The sequence below is a fragment of the Sinocyclocheilus anshuiensis genome, unplaced genomic scaffold (assembly GCF_001515605.1).
Source record: "Sinocyclocheilus anshuiensis isolate Anshui unplaced genomic scaffold, SAMN03320099.WGS_v1.1 scaffold2178, whole genome shotgun sequence".
Taxonomy (NCBI): Eukaryota; Metazoa; Chordata; class Actinopteri; order Cypriniformes; family Cyprinidae; genus Sinocyclocheilus; species Sinocyclocheilus anshuiensis.
In genome coordinates, this window is record NW_015559171.1 from 280,368 (window position 1) to 297,204 (window position 16,837).

Below are 16,837 nucleotides of genomic sequence, written 5' to 3' on the forward strand. Positions count from 1 at the left end.
TCGGTAAATTCCCACTCACTTATGAGACGCGCGATCTGCGCTGCCTCGTCTCTCTCTCACGTGCGTTCTGCAGCAGTCACTTGGATAAGTCGTTGTTGCTTGTTGAACTTGTTGACTTTTGATGAGTGTGAAAACGTTTTTTTAAAAATCCATTTATACAGTCCGCCTTCATTTAGCAAGTGCACTCGCGCACAAACAATTTTCAAGTTCAACACTTTTTGTTCCGTTCAGTTGTGGATGCTGCTGATTCACCGAGACCGCCAGCAAAGCAAAGAGACATGCGTGTGTGTGTGTGTGTGTGTGTGTGTGTGTGAGTTTTCCTTTGAATTACAGAATGTACAACGTTTTTAAAATGTATAAATTGCGGTGTACAGCGTTCATTATGAGGGGGTAGAATCCACAGCTCAGTACTCACTACTCAATACTCATGAGTACTTTTAAATAGGCTACTCTTTTACTCTTACTCAAGTAGTTTTTTGGACAAGTACTTTTACTCTACTCACACGACATTTTTTGGAAGGTAATGGTACTTTTACTTGAGTATATTTTTTCAGTATTCTTTCCACCACTGCTTATTAGACCACGGCAGCAATCACATCAGCAGTTTGCAAGGAGATACAAACACTCAGATTCATCTCTCACTGGAGGGACAGGAATTCAAACAAGAAAACAAAAAGACTACTACATATTCTCAATAAATTAAAACTCTCTACACAATCTAACAATCTAAGAAACAAAAAGTAAACACCAAAGATGACCTCAGCCTTTACACACACACACATGGCTTCCTTGCTTCTAAAAATACTCCTCAGTCCTCTTTTTGAGCCTCCTGAGACTGACACGAGGGAAGATAATATCTTCCCAAATTATCATTCTTATCAGAGCCGGTCTGGATTACTGATAACTCTCTCGCCGAGCTCCGACACACAACAAAAGACCGGAATGAGAAAGAGATGGAAAAAAGAGAGAACATTATTCGTACCCAGTGAAGATGTGGAAATGTGTTAAAGCCTTAAAGCCAGCTTAGGCTCTAAGAGACTGTCATATGCTCCTTTACTCAGAGGAAAATACAGAAGCCACTTCTATAGCTGACACAATGTTAATCCTGTATAAATGTGTCCTGACATCAACGAAACCCTTAGAATAAGAAATTCTGACGAGTACAAATCACATCATAGTGTAGCATGGCGTAGTAAACCAAATCAAAAAGGTTATAGATTCAAACCCCACAAGAGATGTTACACAAATTCTACTGTGTGCTGTATTAAAGGGGTCATATGATGCTTTTTTAAAGATCATTAGTTTGTGTATTTGGTGTAACAGAATATGTTGACATGCTTTAATGTTCAAAAAACACATTATTTTTCAAATACTGTACATTATTGTAGGTCCTCTATGCCCCGCCTCTCTCAAACGCTTTGTTTTCTACAAAGTCCCTCCTTCCGACAAGCGCAGTCTGCTCTGATTGGCCAGCTGACCCAGTGCATTGTGATTGGCCGAACACCGCAAGCACTCGTCGGAAATGTAACGCCCCTTACCATAATCATGAGCTTCAGCTTTCAAAGTAAATGTAAAGACAGTAAATAATGTCATTAGTTTTACCATCAGTTCAAGCCCGAAAGGGGAACAGACACAGTAATGATGCAGTACACAAGCCGGGGTTAAGACAGCTGACTCTACTGTGATGTGAATTCAGAAGCGCCAGATTGTCATAGCAAAGTCAGAATTACCTCCTCTGCTAGGTTCACAAAACGGTCTTCCATAAAATGCATCACTGTTCTGTTTTAAGTAATCTTAAAGATTCCTAAATGCATCTACTTTCGGAAGGCCAAATAAAGTGCTTTTGCTTTCGCCTAGAAACACACAGCGTCTCCCTGACATGGCTGCTTCAACACTAACTGCGGTTACTGAAACCACGCCTTCTTTCTTTGCGTGAACATTTGGGCGGCATTATGCAAATATTTCCACATAGTGACGTAGATATGTGGGGGCGTGTTAGAACGAGCCGTTTTAGGGGGGCGTGGCAGAGTCTTAACTTTGATAAAGAATATTTCTTTGGTTTTGAGACTTTAGTCTTTGCAACCTCAGGGATCTTATCTATGCACAATCAGCTTGTAACACTCCAAAGAGAAAGGAAAGCTTGAAATCGCATCATATGACCCCTTTAAGTACTTTAAATAATTTCCAAAGAGCCTAACTCAGAGCTAACCGACATACTATTGCTTGGACAATAACATGTGTTCAAAGGGATAGTTGACCCAAAAATTTGTTATGGTATTTGGTATTTGTTCATGCATCAAAACAACATCAGGTTAAGTAAATGGTGACTGATTTTTCATTTTTGGATGAAAAACTATCCCTTTAAATAAACTCACATAGGCTCCACAAAGTATTTGGTCACAAAAGCCACAATTTGGATCAGTCTGAATGAATCCCATTCAGTTACAGAATAACAAAAAAGAAGTTAAACTGAAATCTGCAAACCATCTGGGGGTGCGTGCCTCAAAAGAGGGCTTACAATGACTTACAAAGATACATAACAGCTACAAGTGTATGCACTACTTGCTTTACGCAAGCACTATATAGGATAAATCACTATACAGGATTTACCCTTTTATACTTTATCGACACGAATTGAGAGATGAAACAACAAACAGCCACCCACAAATAGCCTATAAACAAAGCATCCAGCTGTCTTTGAGTTCACATGAACAACGGTTAACGTAAAGTTACTCGTCGTCAGGCTACAGAAGAATACCATAATTCCTCCGTTCAATTAGGCCTAAGACATCGCAGACCAACCCAGCCACAACACATAATTGCGAATAACATGCCTTACCTTAACACAGAATCGACCACAGAGTCCAACGTTTATATTTTTTCTACGAATCTTTGAGTTAACATGTACTAAACATGAGTGGAATTTGGCACCCTGGCCTTCCCTCCCTCCCTCCCTCCCAAGGATAAAATGAAATTTAAAAAACTCCCTATTTCAAAGTATTGCAACATTTTACCTCAATATACGGTGTCAGAATATGAAAAATAATGATAACTTTGTTCAATTGTTCATGTTATATAGTTTAAAATAGTTTTATACTTTTGGGGAAAATGAGATTTAGGTTAATCAATACACTGGATTATTTCTATTTGACCAAAGTCTGAACTAACTACGAATATAGCCATTTTCAATACAGATGAAAGAGAAATCAAATTAAATATCAATTTATAAATCACAGTTTTTACTATATACTAAATATAAATGACCAGAAACAAACAAAAAAAAATTATGTTACATTACCATGTACATTGCATTATATGCAATTTTAGTGTAAAATGCTATAAAAATTGTGGTTTCTGAAAGTAAAAACTATGGATTACCATATAATTTATGGTGAAAGAAAACCGCAGTTGTTTTTTCTTTAATTTTTTTTTAAGTAGGCTAGTCGCTTTTTTATTTTATTATAATTTTTTTTTTTTTTTTTTTTTTTTTTTTTTTTTTGGCGTGTACCAATGAATCATGTAAAATATGACATATATTACAAAAAAATAGGTTCTTTGAGAAATTTAGGCAACCTGGTCTCATAAAAATACGTACCTCTGTGTACTTTTTGTGCAACACCGTTTTTACGTACCTTACTGCACGTTTCGCCGCAGTTTCAAAGAGAAATGTCCACTGAGTGGCGCTAAAACACGGGTTCAATATGTGAAACCTGGTACGTTTTTATTACGTTGATAAGTACGTATTGCGGCGGTTCAGAATTCAAATATCTGTGGACTGTCGCTAAAAGTTAATGCTCTATCGTGTTGGAAATATGCCCTACACCTAGGGCTGGGTATTGAGTTCGATACTTTTTAGGCACAGACCGAATTGCCGCAATACCATAGAGTATCGAAAAACTTCTCGTCGTTCGGTACCAAATTTCGATACCTAAGGGGTAATCTCAACGTCAGTGAGCAAATAAGCTTGCAGCACTAGTGTTCGACCAGAAGTGGCGCGGCGCAGATCGATCAGTATTTTGACATCCGCAAGAGCGATTCGAACGCGTACGGAGCAGTCTGCTCTCTATAGCTCTTGTGGTACTGTAATACACCGATCAGTCTACACAGTCGGTCCGCGTCAAGTCGAACACACCTACTACTGTAGTAAACACCGGTTTAGAGATGTGGCTCACACGTGAGGCTGTAGTGTGAATGCGTCCCAGCCCCCTTAGATGTAAGGCTATATTTACACTAGTATGTTTTTGTTTTAAAATGAAAACGATCCTCGTCATACCGGCGTTTCAGCTGGCTTTCCACTATCTCCGACAAACGACAGACCGGAAGTCATTCATTTCCAATGGAGAGTAGTGCGGGAGCTGCGTGGAGCGCCGATCATATGCTGAAGTCCGTTCATACTACACGACCGAAAGCGCGTGTTACGTGACCATTCATGCACACATGCTACATAAGACAATAAATATGATTTATATTCCGCTATTACTCATAAAATGAGTAATATTGTAATATTGTTGTGTTGCGTCCATTTCTTTCTTTCCCTCTTCTTTCATATTCACCTGATCCGGGAGCGGCAGTGGTCTCCGTCGCAGCTGCGCTCGTGCTCGTCGCCTCGGCTTCACTTCCAGTCAAGTAGCTCCAGGGTTTCCATAACGAGCTGACGATGTTGGTGAGGGGACTCTTGGCCTTTCCTTGAGGAGCGTCTGAAGGAGCTACAGGACTCACAGACTGACCAGACAGACCTTCATCCTCGGGTACCAAATTTCGATACCTAAGGGGTAATCTCAACGTCAGTGAGCAAATAAGCTTGCAGCACTAGTGTTCGACCAGAAGTGGCGCGGCGCAGATCGATCAGTATTTTGACATCCGCAAGAGCGATTCTAACGCGTACGGAGCAGTCTGCTCTCTATAGCTCTTGTGGTCCTGTAATCCACCGATCGGTCTGCACAGTCGGTCCGCGTCAAGTCGAACACACCTACTAGTTTACACCGGTTACACTCAGAGATGTGGCACACACGTGAGGCTGTAGTGTGAATGCGTCCCAGCCCCCTTAGATTTACACTGGTGCGTTTATGTTTTAAAATGAAAACGATCCTCGTCATACTGGCGTTTCCACTGTGTTTCAAGCCGGCTTTCCACTATCTCCGACAAACGCCAAGCGACAGACCGGTCATTCAGTCATTCATTTCCAATGGAGAGTAGCGCGGGAGCTGCATGGAGCTCCGATCATATGAGCCCCCTTAGATGTAAGGCTATATTTACACTAGTATGTTTTTGTTTTAAAATGAAAACGATCCTCGTCATACCGGCGTTTCAGCTGGCTTTCCACTATCTCCGACAAACGACAGACCGGAAGTCATTCATTTCCAATGGAGAGTAGTGCGGGACTCGGGAGCTGCGTGGAGCTCCGATCATATGCAGAAGTCCATTCATACTACAAGTCTGAAAGCGCGTGTTACGTGACCATTCATGCACACATCATTCTACATAAGACGATAAATAAGATTTATATTCCGCTTTTACTCAAAACTCACTTTAAACCACCATCGAGTGTTTTAATAAGTTCTGATCGCCGTCTAATGTGTGTTTTGGCCATGTAATGTTGCTGAAATATGACACAGAACAGCGATCGTGGAAGAGAGAACACAGACAGACAGTTCTGGAAGCTGCTAATGCTCATCAGTAAATCAGTGGAAAATTAATAGAAATGATGAGTCTGTCTGAGCTATGCGTTTTAAAACGAACACGCACTAGTGTAAATGTAGCCTATAACAGATGTGTAAACTGAGCTTTATTAAAACGATTTGCACTGATTTGTGTTGGTTACATTTTAATCCTTTGTGCAGTGGCTCAGGAGATGAGTCTTTGAGCCTGTATAAACATCAACAAGCTGAAAAATGAAACCAATATATTTTTTTTTTTTTTAGATAATGTGATTTTGTTAAAATTGATATCATAAAATTGCTATCGAAAAAAGTATCGTTCAGGAACCGGTATCGAATTCAAGGTATCGGTATCGATATCGAAAAAATTTTAACGATACCCAGCCCTACCTACACCAAACCCAACCCTAAACCTACCCGATAGTGTTAACAAATGCAAAACTGATATAAAAACACATTATAGATATGAAGCTGGATATGTGCGGTGCTAACGTTCAAAAGCATCAGTTTTCAAATCTCCCAGCATATTAATATTTTTTGGAAGTCATAACATGATATCCTTCAAGTAATTGTGCGAAAATTACGCTTTATTAATCGAGACTCTGTAAATTTGTGTAAAAAGGAATAAAAGGTGTCAGAGTTTTACTGCCTCTAATGTTCATTTATTTTGGAAACTGCAGTAATATGCATTTATTGGTACGTATTTCACATCTCGCTAAAAAGTGCCCCAGGTACGTTTATGCCATGAGACCAGGTAGTATTTAGGCCTTATTTTTTATTATGCTGAATGTTTAAAAACTGATTTTGTTTTTACACCAGTATCTTTAGAGCTAGTCCATCGTTCTCTTTATTTTGACAGACAGCCAGGTGACTGGTTTTAACATTAATATGTCCCCCATGCTGAGAGGAGATTCTATTTGTGTTCGGCTAAGAGAGAGCAGACGCTTTTTAAAAGTCAGGCTGCAGCCTTCAGTCCTTCACTGTCTCCTCAGGATGAACCGAAAAAACATAAGCAAGTGTGAAAAAGAACTAAAGAAAAGTGTGCTCCTCACAGCTGTCAATTTATCATTCTCTCTCCCTCAAAAATTGACTTTCACTTTTACAGCATCTCATCCTGGTCCTGCCTTACTTCATTCTATCGCTCGACCCCGTCATCCTTCCTTTTTCCTCTTCGCTATTATTTAAATTCTCAGTTCTCTCACTTTTTCTGATACCTCTCTCCAAGTGCTGGACAGGTGTCAGGCCATTCACACTCTGCACAAAAAGGGTCCTACTGCACACTCACACTCAACTGCAAAGGTTACGGTAAAGTGCAAATAAAATACCAATCCTGCATTATTCAAAGGACACCTTAGCACTGATAGAAAAGGAGAAAAGAGAAACAAATCTATAGTCTTAGCCTTGTTAACTGGGAACACTGTCTTGCTCAGAACTCCAAAAGAGCTGTGGGACACTGTCACACTGATACAAAAGACAAAACTACTAACCAACACTGGAGTACTATACAATTCACCTCAACTTTTGAATGGTTGTGTCTTACAAACAAGTCAACTGCCTAGCTAGACAGCATGAACGGCATTATTAAAGTGTTCGCATGCAATCAACAGAAACAGGAACACATGCATTCAAAATCTGGTTCTCAAAAGTGTTTTTTAATAATAATAATAATAATAATAATTCCTTATGGGTTACAAGTATAGCTAACTGATTTGTTCACCTCACCAGCCTCACGACAGCCACAGAAACAGACATCTTTAGGTCGCAAATAGCTGTCCTGCTGACAATTATGATGGTGATGGTTTACTCTACAGCTGCAATAGAGCATACATTAAACCTCATTACACACAACACTGGCAGCTTTAAACCTGTTTGTTAGACATATAGCTAATATTAGTGTACTTGTACAAGATATATTCTATAGGTCTTTCAACATGCTTGCACTGCAAGAATGGATTGTCTTGGATTAAACTGTGCTAACACCGGATAAATACAGACTGACTCTAGAATGGAACCAATGCACTATTATGAAATCATTTCTAGCCCAACAGCTTGAGAACAGCTCATCAGCTGAATCTGTGTATAGGACAACATTACTACCACCTCAAAGAATTGCTGACAGGTACTTTACGCTCCACTTCAACATTCACTGACACTTCAGGTCTGCCTTGCTGAGGAGCATTTAAGTTGAACATTCTGAAGCATGAATTCTCTAAACAGACTGAACATTTGAAATGTTCTCCTTAAAAGGTTTGATCTAGAGTAGACCATCATTGTGGGGAAGTCGTGGCCTAATGGTTAGAGAGTCGGACTCGTAACCCAAAGGTTGCGGGTTCGAGTCTTGTACCGGCAGGGATTGTAGGTGGGGGGAGTGAATGTACAGTGCTCTCTCCCACCTTCAATACCATGACTGAGGTGCCCTTGAGCAAGGCACCGAACCCCCAACTGCTCCCCGGGCGCCGCAGCATAAATGGCTGCCCACTGCTCCGGGTGTGTGTGTTCACTGCTGTGTGTGTGTGTGCACTTTGGATGGGTTAAATGCAGAGCACTAATTCCAAGTATGGGTCACCATACTTGGCCACATGTCACTTCACTTCACTTCTTCACTTCATCATCTTACCTCATACTGCTCAGCCTTGATCAGCAGTTTGGCTGTTGTTATTCTGGATTCATAAGGCGGGATGTTGCTCTAAAACAAAGAACAATACAGTAAATATTAAAGGTAAACTACTCAAGGATGATAAAAGTCTTGATGTGATTTGAGAAGGAAAATTATGAAAACATAATTTTTCATAATTTTTGCAATTCATAATTATAGAAAAAAGGCCTCTTTAACAGCTAATTTACAAAAATTAATTAGAAAATTAATATACTGTTAAAAATTTTTAAACCATTATATACTGTATATTATAACCAAAATATATTTTTTTTACTGTTTTTGACAAAAGACTCTTATGCTCTCCAAGGCTGCATTTATTTGTTCGAAAATACAGTGAAATATAAAAATAATGATAAAAACATTCATATAATTTAAAATAAATATTTTCCTATTTGAATATATTTTAAAATGTAATTTATTCCTCTTTTTTTTTTTCAAGGAACAATAACACACAATAAAACAACATTAAAATAAGAAAAGAAAAAGATAGAAGGACAAATTACAACAAACAAAAAACAATTGCCAGGGGGAGGAAAGTATAAAACTTCAAAACAAAAATACAAGATATACATACATACATACACTTGTACGTATATATAAAATCAAATAAATATATTGTAAAGTTCACAAACTTTCAAAGTTCTTACAGCTTTCTTATTCACAGAGTCTCTGATAATTTATTCCTCTATTGGCAAAGCTGATTTTTAAGCAGGCATTACTCTAGTCTTCTGTGTCACATGACCCTTCAGAATTCATTACAATATGCTGATGCTCAAGAAACATTTCTCATTATTACTGAAAACAGTTTTGTTGCTTAATATTTAATTAATTAGCATTTATTTAATATATCAATCTTTTGTTTGTACCCATGTAAAAGTCTTTACTGACACTTTTGATTTATTTAATGTGTCCTTGCTGAACAAAAGTATTCATTTCTGTTCTTTTAGTGTACATTGTACACATCTACTGGAGCATGAATAAAATTATGAAACTGACAAATAGTTTGTATGTTCAGTTACATAACAAAGACCTTCACTTTTTAAACCTCAAACAAAGCATTTTGAGCAGAAGAATTAAAGTTGACGTCAAAGCTATTGTCAGTAGTAATCGATGGCATGCATTCGATAAACCTTCTCATTTTTTATTCACAACATTGCTTGAATTTCTTCATGACATTACTGCAAATAATACCATTTGTTTGAGAACTACTTGAGGACAGAAGAAGCCAAATATTGTATTTTCTACTAGCAGAAAAAGGAAAAAAACATCTTTAGATGTGCATCTGACTAATTAGCCATTAAATAAATAAAAGTTCTGGTTGTGACTGATTTTTTTCAAGGTCTCAATGGACATTTCAATAATCCATCTTTACAAACACTATTTTCTATTTCAATATATCATCACACCATCAAGGCCACTTAATCTCTTGCAATAAATGTAGCCTGTCTGTGATGTTATCAAGCTCATTTTTGTATTGTATATACTAACAAAATCTCTAGTCTCTATACGGAATAAATGGTTTTTAAATCAGCTTTGTAAAAAGAGTTGATAAGAGTGCTGAGCCCGATTACATCACACTTCAAACAGGCATATACTCTCCTACCTGCCAAGACGTCGCAAAGCTGCATCTACATATGACAAATTTATGTCTAGTGCCAAGCAAGTTCCCTGAAATGTTAACCAGCAGGAAAGTAAACAACTTTCATAAATTCCCTCAACAAGTCAGTTCAGGTGAAGCTTGTTTTTCTGTGGTATCTTCAGCCGCGTAGAGTCCTACTTAACAGACAAACTGCGCAAATTCATTTAGGCACACGGAAATGAAAGTATGTCTTTTAAAAAAGCATGAAGCGTGTAGCCTTAAGCAAAAAACAATGTTTTTAAGAGTCGCAAGACTGTCTGCGGCAAATCGTGGTCACTTGATGAGGGATCTGTGCGTGTGGCCCCAGAGCCAGCCTTGCAGCAGTCTGCCACAGCCTTGGCCTGGCATTGAGAAAAATGAAAAGGTAAAATAAGCTAGTTTGCTTCCTTTCTTCCCTTATCTTTCCCAGACTAAAAACTTTTTAAGCACAGTACTATTTCCTTCCATGCCATCAGAAAGAAGTCAAAGGAGAGGTCACGATGCATCGTATCTTTATTTCTCCGTTGCCTTTGGAACACAAACACCTGTGCACACACCTTATTCTGATCTTTTTCTTCCTCCATGTCATGCTCTGTGCTCGCCAATGACTCTTCCTCTTTCTGTAGGCTAGGTAACCATGACGACACACTCTTCTTCAGGTACTCACGCCCCTCCTGCATAAAAACATGATAAAATAAAGTTGAAAGCCTCTCCTCTAGGTATGATGATTGTAAAAATACAGGTACATGCCTCTTTCAGGAAAAGGTATAGGATGAGAGGAATTAGGAAGTAGAATAGAATGACAAGTAGTAGGATAGGACAACAGGAAGCTCTATAAGAAGATGGGTAGTGGTACAGGATGAGAGGAAGTGAGAGAAGGATAATCGGTAGTGGCATGAGATGAAAGGAAGCAGGATAGGATGAGAGGAAGTAGTAAAGGATAAGAGGAAGTAGAATATGTTGAGAGGAAGTAGGTGAGAAAAAATAAGTTAGGATAAGAGGGCGTGATACAGGGTTTAGATAAAGTAGTACTGTATATGAAGAAGAAAAGAGGTAGGAAATTGCACGGACAATAAAAAGTGGTAAAGGATGAGAGGAGGTGACAAAGTAAAACAACAGGTAGTGGTATGAGGAAGTAGAATACATTGACAGGAAGCAGAATAGGATGAAAGGAAGTAGGTCAGGGTGAGAGAAAATGAGATGAGGAAGTGATAAAGGATGAGAGGAAGCGGTACTGTATATAATGCAAAGAAGTACTGTAGAAAATAGCATGAGCAATAAGAAGTGGTAGACTGAGAGGAAGTAGCAAAGCATGAAAGGAAATGAAAAAGTAGGATAACAGGTAGTAGTGGTACACGAGGAAAGAAAGTAGGATTTTGGAAGTAATATAAGACAAGAGGAAGTGGTATAAAATGCAAGGAAGTAGTAAAGCATAAGAAAAAAAGACACAGGAATTAGCATGAATAAGATGGAGCAGGATAAGAGAAATTGGTAAAGGACAAGAGGGAACAATATAGGATGATAGGAAGTAAGATGGGATGAGAGAAAAGTGTCTAGGAACAGAGGAAATAGGATAGCATATGACCAGTTAGGAAGTAGAATAGGATTACAAAAAGCAGAATAGGACAACAAGACGCTCTATAAGATGATAGGAAGTGGTGTAGGATGAAACACGTGACAGAAAGTAGGATAACAGATGGTGGTATGAGATGAAGAAGTGAAGGATAATAGGATAATGAGAGGAAGTGAATATGAATAGGATGAGAGAGAGGAAGTGGTACTGAATGAGAGGAAGTAGTAAAGCATAGCAAATAGCATGAATAGGAAGATAGACAGGATAAGAGCACGTGGTAAAGGACAAGAGGGAGAAGCATAGGATGAGAGGCAGTGACAGGATGAGATGAAAAAGTACAAGCCTGAAAAAGGGTTGAGGTTAGAGGACACAAAGAAACTCAAGTTAATGACTGTTGAGTTAAGTTTCGCTGTCAGCTCTCTGAAGGGAAATGGAAGTGTCTTCTGAAGTGAAAATACCCACAAATGTTACAAGAGCTTTAAGCTGCAGACTGAAGCTCAACTCAGAGGGTCGCTCAAGTTCAGCAGACGTGCTGGTCTTATATCTGTTTGCCCCCTAGTGGTTCAGTGAGGGACTGCATCAACGCAGGTGTGTTTGCACTAGTAGTAAATCTGTCCCACATCGAGTCATATTCAATAAGCTTGTTCTATTAATGGCTTGTAATTCATTAGCTGTGACCTAACTCTCTCATCTGCCATCTTTATCTATCCCTCATGCAAAAACAAGCATACATGCCCAAAACCTGTCTTTCTTACTCACTCGTTCTCTCACACAATTTCTATCTGTGTCTCCTTCTCAGAAATACATGACTCAGCTCTCTCAGCTTCTCCACCTACACTAATTATGACTGCATAATGACCCACTGCTCAGAACGCTGCAGTGAACAAGTGAGACAGTGAGGGAATTCTGGGTAATTCACTCCGCAGTTGTCCTGTCCTACCTCAGTTTTCTCTATGCTGAACAGGTAGCTGGCCATGAGCTGGAGAGCTTCAGGGTTGTGCTCATCGTACTGTAAAGCTTTGTCGATGGCCTCTTTGCAGCGGTCAGCAGCGCCCTCCTCCATGCTGTCAAACAATAAAACAGTTATAAAGCTATTTAAAGCCCATAAAAATCAGTCAGTTATTAAACTCATTGACACCAACCATGTTTAGGTACATCTTTTTCTGTACAAAACTGTGTGCAAATTTTTTTCCAGAACAGGATAACAGCTAATGATATGCGGTAAGAAATATAGGATGAGAAGAAGCAATATAGGATAAAAGGAAGAAGGGTAGAATGAGAGGAAGTCATGCATGTTAAGAACATGTAGGATAAGATAAGAGAAAGCAAGGATGAATGAGAGGGAAAAGGAAGCAGTATATAACAGGAGGAAGCAGGATGAGATAAGGAAATTGTAAGTATATATGATAAAAGGATGATAATCCAGCCAAGAATAGAGGAGGTACAAAAAATAATAGTACCAGAGAAAGTGGTATAGTAAGGTAGGACAAGGTAAAGTGGTAAAGGTTGTGAGGAAGGTATGTGTATTTGTGCAGCCCCCAAAAAACTAATTAAAAGGTCATTTGAAATCTTTACCAATCTTAGATTTTACCCATTTGTCAGCAAGAAGTTTTTAATAATTTAAAAATGTTTTAAATAATTAAAAAAGTTACTATGACCACTTTTTCTTGTATATATTTTAGTAAGTACAGGTCAGTATATATATATTATACTTGGTGGTATTAATTATTGGTGGGTTTTTGTTAAATGTGAGCCAAAATCATCACAATTAAAAGAACCAAAGACTTAAACTACTTCAGTCTGTGTGCACTGAATTTATTTCACATATTTCAAAGTAACATACATTGTGTAGCTTTGTCAAGGTACAATGTCTACACCCAAAAAAAAATTACAGGTTTGACCAATAATTGAACTAAACAAGAGTTTCCACAGCACCCAGGGGCATCAACACTAGTGAAGAAAATGTTATTTGTTAGCACACACACTCTTTTCTGCTTTTGATTTTCCAGTTATCGCCTCCAGCAAACATAACAACAACCCCGATACACACATACAACCATACAGTACATCAAGAGGATAGGCACAGAGATGAACTGTACTTTGCTAGAGGCTACTGCTGTACCTTCATAATGTACACCGATGTGTGAAATGGTATGGTGCTTACTTATTGTCAATAAACCTGACCTTTCCCTCATGCTTTGAATTTCAATCTCAGGGTTTGAATGAAGTCATGTCGTGCCAAGATCCTCGACAATCAACACTGAGCTCATCTCCAATCCAAATCTCTTTTTCATCTCTCTCCTACCATTAGTCCAATCCTGAATTCCCAACCCTCTCCCTCTTTCTATCCCTCTATCAACCAGTCTGTGATTAGATCTTTTCTGCAGGCCTCAGAGCAAATGGGCTCCAGTCTTCAGCATCCCAGGTGTGCATGCGTGTGTGCGTCTGTCATATCATCTCATCAGGTACAGAAAGCCAAAAAGGTGGAGAAATGAAAAGAGTAAGAAAGGCCAGAGCAAACAAAGATGGGCAGAAGCTGAACAAGAGTCAGCATATATCTGTGTAAAAAAAAGAAAGATATTTACCAGAGATCTGTGAAGAAGATCTCAGCGATGGAGCAGAAGGCCACAGACACGTTCATTTTTGTGACAGCACACTCGGATGGAAATGCAGCCGCTCCAAACGCACTAGCCTATCAGGGCACAGAACCACACATGACAATGAGTTATACCGGTAAATAAAAAAGTTATAATAATAATAATAATAATAATTCACCAAGTCATTGTTGACTCACCTTATGTTATTGTAAACCTGTCTAATGTTATTTTTTAACAAAAACAAACTATTCATCCTAGTGACCACTGGCTCTCAAACTCCTATAAGAACAAAAATCACCATAGAATCATGCACTATATTCCAACATGATAGCTGTGAGTGATAAACAGACCAAATTTAAGTCATTATTCACTGCTCGACTGAGACTCAAAATAAAAATGCCACCTGTTCATCACACTGCTATCCTATGGCTTTATATATATACCACAAAAGATTTATAATATTTTATGAATTATAATATTTAATATTTATAATCATATATAATATAATCTATACTATTTTTTAAATCTTATAATATTATTATTTTTTTATTTTTAATTAATTTATAATAATAATATTTTTTTAACACACATGCAAGATTTTTAGTAGATATTCAGTTAGTTATTATGATACACGCAAATTGTCAGCAGTGATTCTCCAGGATCCTCAGGGTTGCAAAATTACTTAATTTTTTTTAAAGTATTATTTAAATGAAAATGTTGTTATTAACAATCTTAATGGTATTATTAATATATTAATCTAAATTAATTAAAATGATTAAAAAAACATGCAAAAACATACTGAAAACATATTTATTTTATATATATTTCCCTCCCATCAAGTTTTTGTTTTCTTTTGCTTTTGCTTTTTTTTGTACACAGTTCTTGACATTTTTAGAATCCCAAAATAAATCGTGTTTAATTCATATGTAAACATTCCTAGTTTCTGTTAATAAAAAAAGAAAACAATGAAAATGAAATGTTAAAAAAAGCTAAAAATGAAAATTAGCCGGCCTTTGAATACTGTGTTGGACAATGGTAGCCCTTCAAGACAAAAAGGTTGAGAAGTTGAGAACCACTGCACAACAGGTTTCATTATCTGCTTATGTTTTGTTGCCCTCTAGTGCTGAAAGATTGAACTGCACACTTAACACTAAATAAATCCTGGTTCCTCTGTTCAAACTAATTACAACTATCCCTCAAGACAAGTCATTTAGACCACTAAGGATGTGCATCTTAGGCTTCCCCAATGCTCAGAGCATTATTCACAGCATCTGAATCCAATACACAGTAATGTATGCAAGGCTTGTGTGATCATTGCAATTGATTACAGTTTGCTTTGATGTAAAACAATGTCTGTGACCAGCTGGTTTTCAATAGCTCTCCACCTACAGGAACAAGACACATCTGTCCTTCTGTCTTTTCCATTCACCAGTCCTGTGTAGACAGACGCAACTGGCACACACAGGCATACTATGAGACCAGCTCAGCATAACTAAATGCCTCCTGCTATTATGTCAGTGCTAATTCTGTGCCTTCCAGAAAGCATAACTCTGATTCAGCAGCTAACTTAGTAATCAATCCAAAGAAAGTGCTGTCCACTGGGAAAATGCACCACAATCCATTATTCATTAGCCAAAGCTCTGAGGGTTCTAAACAAAATGAAAATTGCTTTGTATCTCTAGGGAGTAAAATTCTGTTTACATCTGGTCTCAGCTAGTTTCTCTCATTTTCAGGGTTCTGTGGAACTTTAAAATAAATACATCACATATCACATGTTCTTTTACTGTGTTAACCTGCTACAACTGTACATATACTGTGTTTTGTTAAAAATACTATGTGGTTTATTCTGGCTATAACTTACTGACTCATCTTAGTTAGTGATGGGTAAATGAAGCCTCATGAAGCACTGAGGCTTTCCTCTGACTGTTTCGGGAAAAGATTCAAAGCGTCGCGAGTGTCAAAAACAGCGCCATCTGGTGGCTAATCAAAAATAAAGCCGCCAAAAGCCTGTGAAAGACGCTCCGTCGGACGAAGCAGCGACCACAAATTCCATAGATCGACTCGTGTTACGTGCACAAATAAAAGCCTAACAGTGTGTGTATGTTTGTTTGTTTGTTGAATTTCCCTCTCTCTGATAAAATAATTTACCCATTAAACTGTGGCATTAAATGCCAATATGAATATCAATATGATGTAATAGAAGAATAATGTACACATATGATTTGCATATGCCAAATATACATTTTTTAATGAAATAATTTGTATTCTTCATATTACTTGTATGACTGGATATTTAAAAATTTTATTGAATAAGTCTGAATGAAAACTTACTCGTAAATTAAGATCTGGGGTTTGTTTCGAACATTCCGACACGCGCACGTGATTGGACAGATAGTGAGGCTTCATTTTCTGCGGATCACGTGATTCTCTGAAAACAACACATGCTCCTTTTCTCTTGTTTGGTGGGTGTGTCAAAAATGTCAGCCCAATCAGCAGCAGCATGTATATAAACCACGTGGTATTAAAGAGGCAGCTGGCACAATGTAATTAACATCAAAATAAATTCACAAGAGCAAGTATATTGTTTGCACATGTTTATTTAGTTTATTTACAAAATAACTGAAATAATAAGCACACATGTATAGATCTGGAACTTCTTTAAGTCTGTCTAATCTGTCTAAAGTAATTGCAATGTCTTCTGGTCCATATCCTTTCCTTAGGAAGGTGTGCTAAATA

At 37.9% G+C, this 16,837-nt stretch overlaps 1 protein-coding gene across 1 annotated transcript in view; it reads right to left on the reverse strand.

Annotated features, from left to right (window-relative positions):
- The window catches only part of LOC107681587 (probable assembly chaperone of rpl4), a 98,602-nt gene extending 84,418 nt beyond the window's left edge, over window positions 1-14,184 (reverse strand). The window contains exons 1-4 of the mRNA XM_016477901.1: window positions 14,090-14,184; window positions 12,445-12,568; window positions 10,489-10,605; window positions 8,275-8,343 (exon numbers count right to left, since the gene is read on the reverse strand). Coding sequence (XP_016333387.1) covers window positions 8,275-8,343; window positions 10,489-10,605; window positions 12,445-12,568; window positions 14,090-14,145 — 366 coding nt within the window. The 5' untranslated portion in view covers window positions 14,146-14,184. The remainder of the gene's footprint in view (window positions 1-8,274; window positions 8,344-10,488; window positions 10,606-12,444; window positions 12,569-14,089) is intronic.
- Between the last annotated feature and the right edge of the window lie 2,653 nt (window positions 14,185-16,837).